This window comes from Protopterus annectens, chromosome 8.part0 (genome assembly GCF_019279795.1).
Source record: "Protopterus annectens isolate FY-2018-M chromosome 8.part0, PAN1.0, whole genome shotgun sequence".
Lineage (NCBI taxonomy): Eukaryota > Metazoa > Chordata > Ceratodontiformes > Protopteridae > Protopterus > Protopterus annectens.
This window is the reverse complement of record NC_056741.1, coordinates 473,941,407-473,952,448: the sequence shown is the minus strand read 5'-3', so window position 1 is coordinate 473,952,448 and position 11,042 is coordinate 473,941,407. Positions and strand designations below refer to the sequence as shown.

Here is an 11,042-nt window from a genome sequence, read left to right as displayed (position 1 = left end):
TAAAGCAGACATCAGGTGACAACAGCAGCCATTATAAGGGGTTGCTATTGAAATGCGTACATTTATGTGTTGACACTGTGCTAATTCATGTTAAAGAATGTATTCTTTTTTACTGCCAGGCCATACTGCCCACATGTGGTAATACTGCCAGGCCATACTGCCCACATGTGGTAATTCCAATGTTCTATGTTACAAGCTAATTGCTTTTGTTATATTTCCATCATGTATTGCCCACCATGATGATTAGCCTTGTCTGTAACTGTACTACTGTGAACTCATGAGCTACCACGTACAACTGATCACATTTGGGCCCACTGTACATAGCTGACTGCATATGATGTGTGCTGCTGGTACAATGGAATACAGATGTATAACGAGTTATACATCTGTGTAACTGTAGCAATGAAGGTGGGAAGCATGCCACTCAAGGTCTTGAGCTCCTTAGCACTCCCTGAAACTCCTTAGATTCGGTTGTTGTTTGTCATGGTTGTGAAACTAATGAGCACAGTTGTCACATGACCCTGTAGAAATATCTACCTAGCAGTAAATTTTAAGTCGAGGCCTGAGGTTTCTGTCTCGCGGTAACCACTGACAATCTGCCTTAAACCAGAATCTGACTCACCACGGATTACCGCTCAATCTTCTTTACATATGCTGTATCAGCGAGGGCTGTTGAATGATACAAATGACATTTGGTCCTGATAAACAAGTAATTTCTATTGTCCTCACTGCACTTCATGGCAACAAACTGTCTTGTGTTGCTTATTTTCACTTTGACTTGGGTTCACCTTAATGACACCTTCTGCAATGACTCATACTATACAGTACCACTACATGCTTAATTGCCAAGTTGTGAAAGGCCACAGCACTGAAATACCTCAGGGTAAGCATTACTGTCATGTGTGTATGGCACCACCAGCTATAAATGTCAGTGTGAAACACTGTTTCATGACACAGGTCATTGTGTCATGGACAAAAACACATACAAATAAATTTTAAGAATAATTCAGATTTTATTGGTAAACAAAAATCACACTGCAGACCAGCTTGTTTGCTATGGTAGTACTAAATGACACTAGAAATTATATTAACAGTCAAACCCCCCCCTCCGATGTGGTAGAAAACCAGTATAATGTCCTAATGCATCGGGATAACGGTCACGAATTCGCCACACACAGCAACTTGGAATTACTCTACGAACTCTGCTTCCCAGTCGTCCATAACGCCAGACCGTAAACTGCCGATATGAAGCATGTCTGTATCGCCGGTTTTCATCAGTTTCCGCAGGTATTCCGAAAATTGACCGCCTGTAAGTATCCGCAACACGTAGTACACCTTGATGTATTACAATTTCACTCATTTCCTAGAGAGAGAAAAATATAATAATTCATTTACGGCTCGGGACTAGGCCAATTTTCAGACATATACCAAGACTACATGAACATGTTACACAACTGAGGTAGTAAGACAATCGATGGCCATTCAAATGCACTCAGGCTGTATTGTTATAATGTTACGTTAGATTTGGTGTCACATAAACTAAGATACTACACTGCTTCTGTTCTTCAAAACAGGTAGGAAGTCTGATGCGAATGTTCCCCTGAAAATGCATGTGACCTTATTTGTTACAGCTGACTGCTACAGATACATGCACTGCACATCCTAACTGTATTTCTGTTTAGATACAGTACATTCAGGCATCGACACACAGCTATGAGTTCCATTTTAAGAACTGATGTGACAGTGTTTTACATGTATGTTATCACATAACATTCCACATATATATTCTACCCAGTTACATTGTACGTCAGACACTATCCATCATGAATGGTTAACATGCAAATACATAAATTCAAAGCTGCAGGGGTAACTTACAGATGTAAGTTATTGCACTCATACCATGCATCAAAGCAAGATAGTTATATGCATTAATCTTGCATCAACATGAGTTGAGGTAACCTAACTCTGTCCATATGTTCATCAGCACTGTCAGTATCACATCTTTCCATTTGTAACAACTGGTGATGTGTGCATCGATTTAACTGCCACATTTTTCAAGTGTCTTTTGCAATCTTTTAGAAGTATTGAAGTACAACCAATTATCTGATCAGGAGCTATAGTCAGATATGCAAAGGCACGTTAAGATATATATAAGGAAAATTTCAGAAACAATGCATTTCTGAGGCTAACACCTACAACTTGAAAGAAATGAAGGCTAGCAAGTGCATTTGTAAGTTAGTACTAGACATAAAAAGCACACCTGATCAGAGAATGGCAAATTAGCTGGCATGTAATGCTACAAAGTAACTCCTGTGACAAGGTCTGCACTACATACAATCAAATTAACTGTAAATGCTCATGGCCAATCAACCACATACTGTTGTAATCACCACGTACTTACCGGAATTAATGACAAACAGTTTGTGGGCCCATTCCCACAACAGACTCTCTCTCTAGAAGTCGGCATACTCCTACAGCAATGGCACAGGCACCATGGGGGAGGTAGTTCGGCATTACGTTGATCATCATGTGGGATGTTAATGGACTCATCCTCATCCAGAATGTCCTGTACTAGTTGAGGATTACGTTCTGCAATAACAGTGAACAGCTGACGCATGCGTTCCTGGGAAAGCCTGTTAATTTTTGCCTGTAAGTGCACCAGAATAAGCATCTTATTCAAAAAGGAATGTACTAATTAAACCTGTGCATGCAACTATGGCCAAAACACTTCACACTGATCATTATCTGATTACTGCCAAAGCTTATTATACAATATTACGTATTGCTCTCGAACTGTTACTGTGGTTGTCAATAGATATAATCCAAGTACCCTCATCCATGCATTGATTTCCAAGGTGCACTTTGATGTCGCTTACATCTACTACCTTCAGAGGCTGTCTACACATACTACCATGATGCCCCCTTGTAGGCAAATCGCCTGTTTGTTGCCCCAATGTAATTTACGCCAGTACCTCTAGTATTGTACTGACATGGTACAGTCACCAATACGCTCAAACGGCACTGCAGTTAGCTGACTAAGTAATCCTTACACGATCTAACACTCCTATGCTTTGTCAAACTTCCATTGATTGCCTTTGCCAAGATTGTTCATTTTGTTCCTCAGGATTCCTTGAAAGTACCAAAATTAACTAGCTGGAGGTACTCAAGACAAATTGTGGACTACAACATATGCATCACACTTGCCTAAGGCAAGAGACAAGCAGCTGTAGCAAAGATGTCAGTCCATCATAAATAACAGGCATCATTGTAATATCTGAGACTGTCCTCTGGGTTTTTTTTTTAATCATAAGTGTAGTATATTCATTTTGAAATAGTATCACCCTGTGTGCTAAGAAATTTAATATCGCATCCCTCTCCATAACCATGCCCTCACTGTCGTTAAGATATCCTCTATCTCTGGAGTAAAAATGCAATGACTGCTGATTACACCCATGGAAGAAACTCAGAAAAGCAAGGCACGCCCATGCACAACCACACAACACACCCACAGCAACTTACGTACAATGCAATGTATGCAGCACCTCAACCATCATATGATAACAGTTATAATGAACATAAGACTTACTTGCCCCATAGTATGGCTACATACAGCTAATTCTATGACTCATTGCATAACTTGTGTGTCAGCTTCTCACTAGTTCGATGCACTACCTGTAAAGTAAGACCATGTTGTTCTTAGCATTCTGTCCGGTGGATGCAGGCCTTGGTCCAAGAGAACTGACTCTCCTATTTTGCTGTAACTCACGCCTCTGCCTCCCTGACATTGTAGGTTGTGTTTGTCCCTGTGTAGTCCTGAAAGCACCCGGTGTCTGTACACGATTAATGCCACTCTTCTTATTGTTTTCCATGGTACGTATAACCTGAAAAAGTAGTACAAGTGGAAATCAGTAAACAAACATACTGTATTAGTTGAAGGCAATTCGGGTCTGAGAAGGCTGCAGTATACTACTACTGGATTAATTTCATATGCAAATAGACACGTAGTATGCTTGGATAATCTCTGTTGCCAGGCAGAGGTAATTTGTTAACAGCATTACATTAATAATTGTGTCCGGCATGCAGTACATCAATCCTTCTTTGAGTACAGATCTTTTTCCATAAAAAAGGAATACTAAGCATGAACTACAGTATTGATATATACGCCAACCTCCTCACAGTTCATTTCACAACACTGCTTCATAGCCTTAAACCAATCTGATTATGTGTACACGACTGCACAATATACCAATGGGAAGTCATATACTCCTGTAATATGCTACTAATAACTGCACAATTCCCAACAGCCTACACTACTTTATGCTCCCTTAATGTACCTTGTGGATCTCTGTTTTATGATGTATAATAACAAAAATAAAAGACAGCTGTTGCAGTAATATTACAGTTGTACCACACAGTGCATTACCACACTTAGCACTTTTTAAGGTTTACTTGATTCAACACAACACTCGTCGTGTCTCAACCTGCGATACACAAGGGATTAGTGCACAATTTGTGTGAACAACTTCATTTAAAATACCTTTAGTGGGACACTAAAAGATGTGAATATTGTCATTCTGAAAGGTGGAGAACACATAGTACAGACTATTAATTAACCACACAGTAGAGATGCTCAAAAACTTATTTGCACTGACACAGATTAGAAATGCACACTAAATGTTTTTTCACTTTACTAGAAAGTTATAACAATTATTCTCAACTGCAACGCAATAGGCCAACGTGGATAGTGTGAGTGAAATTAAGGGCCATTTGGGTGAATACGGGGAAACTGCCAACATAGTTTGACTGTTTGGGGCATAGTTCACGGAGCTGTAGTCTTCTGTAAAAAAAGACAAAAATACAAAGGTTATAAAGACAGACATAAAAAGTAGCACTGAACAACTGTGGATCAGAAACTATTAGACCAACGAGACATTCAATAACAATTGTAGTCATTGCAAGGCAATATCAATATTTGCAACAAGAAGCAATTACGTAACTTCAGAATGATGACAATTCCATGACTGCTCTATCCTTTTGACGCATAACTACGAAGTTTGATGTCTGTTATCTTTCCATGTCAAATGAAGCCAAAGTCTACTACAAATTGTCTGAATGCTGCTGAAATCTTGATAAGTGTTCCTCGACCAACTGTCTTGTGTCTGGTGGTTGATAAGGGGCAATTGTGGGCTGTATGTTGCGTGGATCATCATAAGACAGTGTGGCTCGTTCATGAAGTTTAGTGTGGTCTGCCAGTCTACGTTGCAAAATTTTTTCCTTTATTGGTATGAGGTAATTGTAATCTTTACTTTGTTTCATGCGCACCACTGTCCAACGTCCGCTTTTCTTGTTAAATTTTCTACGGTACCTAAATATAAAGTGGATAACACTTCATGATACAATGAAAGTCAAGTAACAGCCTTTATTTAGAGTTTAATGCTTTGCATAGCATGTGTACAGCTGAAAAAATACAATGTGTAAGCCATGGTTGTCATAATTACTGACACTGAGTACAGTTTTGCAGCCAATCATGTAGGTCCACCAAAAGCTGCTTGACTAGATATATCTGACTTCAGGTAAAATGACCAAATGTGAGTATTACCGTTCATTAACAGGATATTGGACATATTTCGATCAATGGTGGTGGTGCTACTGCATGAGTCACTAACTTGATGTATCTGTTTGCATTACGCTAACATTGGTCGTACATGTAACACATGTGTTTTTATATGTCCATGTGTTTACAGGTATGTGCAGTTGAAATACAGACTGCTGCAACTGAATATGAATTACATCCGTTGTTAGCTGAAAAGTATAAAATATGAAATGAGTTCAAAATTGACTGAGTTTCCTACTTGTGTGCATTTCATCCTTATACCCATGCATGTCAGATCCCATAACTGAGGTCTACAGTTGATAACACAATTAGAAGTAATGAAACTATAGATTGCTTTGACTGTTGAACCGATATGTGAATATATGAATTTTCTTACACATATCTGCCTTCCTTGTTACGCGCATATGGACGACCTCTGTGGCTGTTGTGGTCTATCGCAGCAAGAAAATTCCGAGCCCGAAATGCAGGGAAAGTGTAGGATTGCCGTTTTGAAGCATACTTTAATATGACCTGGTGGAACTGTTCTAATTCTGCTGTAGTTCTACACAGTGAGATAAGAAAAATCACAAGTCAGAGTATTCATGTCCACATGCACATCAATGTTGATAAAGGGAACCACAAAGTACAAGTACTTTACCTGTAGCTGACGTAATGTCTTGTTTTCTCCACAAATCTGGGGTCTAGAACAATCTGCCTTAACTTTTCATGTGCTGGGCTGTCAGGCTCTAGCCATGGCGGCGCATGCTCCACCCCAAGAGACTCATGCTGACATTGTCCAACCGGTTCATAGTTATCATGTATCCCACTACCCCACTCATGCTGGTTTACCACATGGTATAAAATACCACCCCAATGGATCTATGGGTAAAAAATAGATAAGAGAAATAAAATTCATGTTGCAACTTCTACTGCTTCATATAAATTAACTGTACGATTAATGCGATGCATTTACATACCATGAATTCTTCTGTACTCTCGGAGTGCTGACAGCAATACCAGAAGTGATTGACAATTTGCCTGGTCCACTGACACAGAATTCTGCAGCCACGCTGCAGTCCAGCCTGTTGTGTAATACAAAAAACAAAGCGATAGACAATAAGGTAAATGTGTATTTCAGTAAACTGATGCATTTCCACTTGACAGTTATGATCGTATTAACCATTACACAACGTGATGCTAAGTGTATTATTCCTAGCACTGGATTTCAGAATAGTGTGACGAATGTATAAAATGTAGTACTGGTTACTGCATAGACCTTTGTTATCACTGTATTGCTATTCAGTACATTTGCAAAAAATCTAGTTTAGATCGATAATGCAGTAGACACTTTTCAATAGGAAGGTTAAGCAACCTGTATAAATCGACACTTCTCTTAGCACAATGCTAATTGACAGTGGATGACAGTTGAAATGCAAGCAAGACATGTTCATGATTAAAACTAGTACGACAGTGTAGGAATACAAATATTCTGAAAAACTGAATCGGTATGCTTGGACAGAAGGGCCGAAACGCATGGTTCATTTTTGAATACTCCACCCTTTAGTGTTACTTCATGACATCCAATCGATGGGGAGCACAGTGGCTATAGTCTCTACCTTGTAGTGGCTTTGCACCACAGCAGGTAATGATGACACAATAGAAATGGTTACAGTATCGGATATACTTCTCATGATATGTAACCTCCACAGAGCTAAAAATAGGGTATCAATTTCCAGGAGTTGCCTATGTCAGGAATGTTTTTTGTTCAACTAAAACATAAATGCAGACAATTAATACTCTGTGTGGTAGTATAGCCAAATACACCCTACGGTGTAGTCACAAATGTGATGTTTTGCTTACAAACTGAGTAATGGAAGTTAGTGCAGTTACTATTTTAGTAAAGTGTGGTTTTGGAATACTATGCTTGCATTTTCAGAAGACATTAATGTATATAGTGCTGTACATAATGGGACACTAAAAGAAGACATGTTCCCATGAATGTCACAAAAATGCAGTAGAGTAACTACTGTCTGTCTGGTCATACCATGGTGATGAAGAAATCGAAAGTATTTCTAAAAGAATCTGAACAATTCACAAGTACTGCATTCTTTACTGTCATGACCTAGTAACCAAAAACATTGTTAGTCATTCTGGAAAACGTGAATGTAATAAGAGTACAGGAGGAAATTTTCTCTAGTGTTACCTTGTTAATTCGTTTAGCAAGATTTTTGGCCCCATGCCACATATCAAAGGAGTGCTTGATTGATGCATACCTAGTCCCTGTAAAAGGAAAACATATCATCAGACCTTAAGCCCGCAAGGTTGAATGCAAGTATGACAGTGCAGACAGACAAGACTTACTCATTAGTTTAGCAATTTGTGGATGTGCATCAGTCACCAGCTCATCTATCTTGAGTTGTGAATCTTGAAGAGTTTTTATGCACCTCTCAAAGGCCAATTTCTCCATTCGTGGAGAACTCAGTTCTGTTTCTCTTTTGTCAACCACTTGTATGAGCAAAATCTCTTTGGTTTGCTCATCCATGCATGTGTAAGTGCAATACTGTGCAGAGTGTCCGGGACTATCCATACGACCATCACCTACAAATATAAACCAGAGCTGGTTTAAGTCCCAAACAGACATGGATAATGGCAATGGTTTGCATAAACTTTACCTTAATAATAAATGTAAGGACTCACCCAGGATTGTCACATTAATGTGTTTACGAGTGGACAACATATTCCTCACCATCTCATTCCAGTAGTCAGTAACGACTGGGACTATGTATCTTCGCTGTAACCGGTAATAACTGGCTTGGTGGATAAATGCTAAGCCAAGACACTTTGCTAGCAATGCTATCTTAGCATAGTTGTTTCCAGTCAGGAAGATTGCCGCTGCTATCATAACATCACCAAGATGTAAACCCTTCCTAACTGTATGTTGACTTGACCACTGGTAAGCAATATGACCATTGCAACACACCTACAAGAAAGACAGTGTTGTTAACAACTATGCATGCCAAGTATTATTACAAATGAGTATGGCTTGTATGGTAGCCCGATAATACCTACCCATGATAGCTTGATGCATGATCCTTTGACTGTGTTTGTTACTGACACACCTTCTCTACATATATCACAATGTTGTATCATGCATTTCTGTGCCAGTTGTATGAGTTTATTCTTGTACACCAGTACAACAGATTCCGTGGAAAGTGATTCTGCACTAAGTTCCTGATTTCTTGTTAATGTATCTGCAGCAGTTGACCTGTCTGCTTCTAATGACTGTACAGTCTGAAACTCACTGTCTTGCATTCTGTGTTCTGGCTCCTCACAAAGGCCTGCAGAGCTGCTCAGAATTGATGCCAGCACACAGTGCATAAAAGCAAGATAACAGAAGGGGAGAGACCAAAAACAACAGAATTAGGTATATGCAAAGCAAGAGTGATGCATCTGTAAATGAGGCACACTCATTAAAGCTAAAACCTGTTGAGAGAATGGTCAACGGAGGATGATCTGATACATGCCGGTTTGCTCTTTTGCTGCATAGGTCGTCGACAAATGGTGAATTCTTGCATGCTGGAATAGGTGAACATAAATAATGGTGTAAATGTTTAGAATGCAATTACAATCCACCATTCACAATGTAGAAAGTTGGAATTACCTTTCTGTTGTGCTTCCTTGTGGAGGGGTGCCCGATGGTATGTATGACAAGTCGTGATGTAGCACGTGATTGTTGCCTCTAATGTCTTCCAGAGGGAAAACATCTGACATGCAGTCATCATCATCTTGTCTCATGTGTCTGGAAAACAAAAAGATTGTAAGAATCAGCATGTACATTTAGAATCAAGCAGAGTGTGTTCCATTCACACATGTGAGATATGATAACTGTGCAAAGTACTGGACTTGTCACGGTTGGTGTTGCAAATTTACCCGAAAATCCCTGAAAATAGGCTTGGAGCTGAGAGAGTACTAGATGTATTTGCTCTGATGGACATTGGAGTGGACTGAAGTTGGGGCAATGCTGACGGCACTGCATCCATGCATGACTGGTTACTTTGATTGTCGTACCTGCAATCAGGTGCATACACTTGGATTATTACATTGTCTGACTGCACTTCATATCACTTCTATCTAATTGAGATTAAATGTTAGTTTTTTAATAGTACTGTTAGGCCACAGTAGGGCACAGTAGGGCACAGTCTACAGATTCTACCGGACAAGAAAGCCAGTGCATCTGCTGCCGCATAGTTTGTGCCTCTGAGTAGGCACTCTATGTATATTTCAGCTAGAGGTCCAATTGATACACCCATGTTGGAGCTGTGTAGATAACTAGCAAGATTCCATTTAAAAGCCAAACTGTACTCAATGTATCACGCTACACAAACACAATACATTACGTGGTTACACACACTAAGGGGATGTTGACTAGACAGCTCATACAGCATGCCTTTTGTTAGTTTATGGTTGTAACACACATTACAGCCCTATTATAATCACTGACTGTCCTGTGAACAAATGTGTGTGATAACTATGAATACAAACACACTAAGGAGTATTGTAACAACACAACACTATGATGCATATAATAAGATAAATGCAGATGGTTAAGCATACAAACAGACTTACAAGTTAAGCAGGAAATGTGCCACTTCCTGATGCGATTTTACTTGTAGATGATGCTTGACAGCCATCCAGCGATCAAATTCACTACCAATGGCAATCCATGTGTGTCCACGTTTAGCATCCAGTGCTTTCTTCAGGCGTTTCTGAGCAGAGAGTGTTACTGACTTTTGGTTCCCGTTGGTTGTGCCGCCATTGTTGGACAGAGTTGACATGGTGTACCTACCAGTTATACAAACCGTAGAGGAATAGTACATTATACATCAATGTAAGTGTATTGTAACTGATGATGTTGAAACAGCAAAGATACAATCATGCTGACAGCAGAGCACCTGAACAAAAGGCAAATGGTCGAAGAAGATTAGGCATCGGCCAGGTGTGGTAAACAGTTGCTGACAAACATGACATATGTGATTAACATGTAATGGACATTAATACATGGGACAGATGGTTTTCCGAAGTCAGCTATATAGCAAAAGAATGAAAAATTAAAATTCTCACAAACATACAATATTACATGTACTGCACTGTGCATTGAAAACAGCAGTGCTCTTTTCAAGATACACTCTCTGATGGCCAGTATGCCAATTCTAATGGCATGATGAAATTCATATACTCAACTGTATATTGATCACTATATTATTCAGCAGCTAACTACACATGTTAGCAGATGAGTGTTGACTGTGTCATATGCATCACCACACACAGGTTATGTATGTCTGAACGTATAATAATCCGTCAGTACTGTGTGATATACATTGTCTATAGATTCATCTTAATAACTCGGCAAAGTATTGGGATGTGCAGATGACAATGCTAAGCAAAGGCA

At 39.4% G+C, this 11,042-nt stretch overlaps 2 protein-coding genes across 2 annotated transcripts; both read right to left on the bottom strand.

Annotated features, from left to right (window-relative positions):
* Nucleotides 1–1,053: 1,053 nt before the first annotated feature.
* Nucleotides 1,054–3,692, bottom strand: LOC122808887 (P2X purinoceptor 7-like). Its single transcript, XM_044080000.1, has 3 exons — nt 3,673–3,692; nt 2,402–2,647; nt 1,054–1,363 (listed from the first exon to the last, which is right to left on the bottom strand). The coding sequence occupies exons 2-3, from the start codon at nt 2,615–2,617 to the stop codon at nt 1,088–1,090; spliced, it is 492 nt and encodes a 163-aa protein (XP_043935935.1). The 5' UTR covers nt 2,618–2,647; nt 3,673–3,692; the 3' UTR covers nt 1,054–1,087.
* Nucleotides 3,693–5,013: 1,321 nt separating this feature from the next.
* LOC122808886 lies at nt 5,014–9,448 on the bottom strand. The gene is made up of 10 exons (XM_044079999.1): nt 9,255–9,448; nt 9,077–9,169; nt 8,663–8,939; nt 8,291–8,573; nt 7,955–8,191; nt 7,797–7,873; nt 6,571–6,675; nt 6,252–6,472; nt 5,991–6,155; nt 5,014–5,365 (listed from the first exon to the last, which is right to left on the bottom strand). Exons 1-10 carry the CDS (start codon nt 9,428–9,430, stop codon nt 5,098–5,100), a joined length of 1,902 nt encoding a protein of 633 aa, XP_043935934.1. The 5' UTR covers nt 9,431–9,448; the 3' UTR covers nt 5,014–5,097.
* Between the last annotated feature and the right edge of the window lie 1,594 nt (nt 9,449–11,042).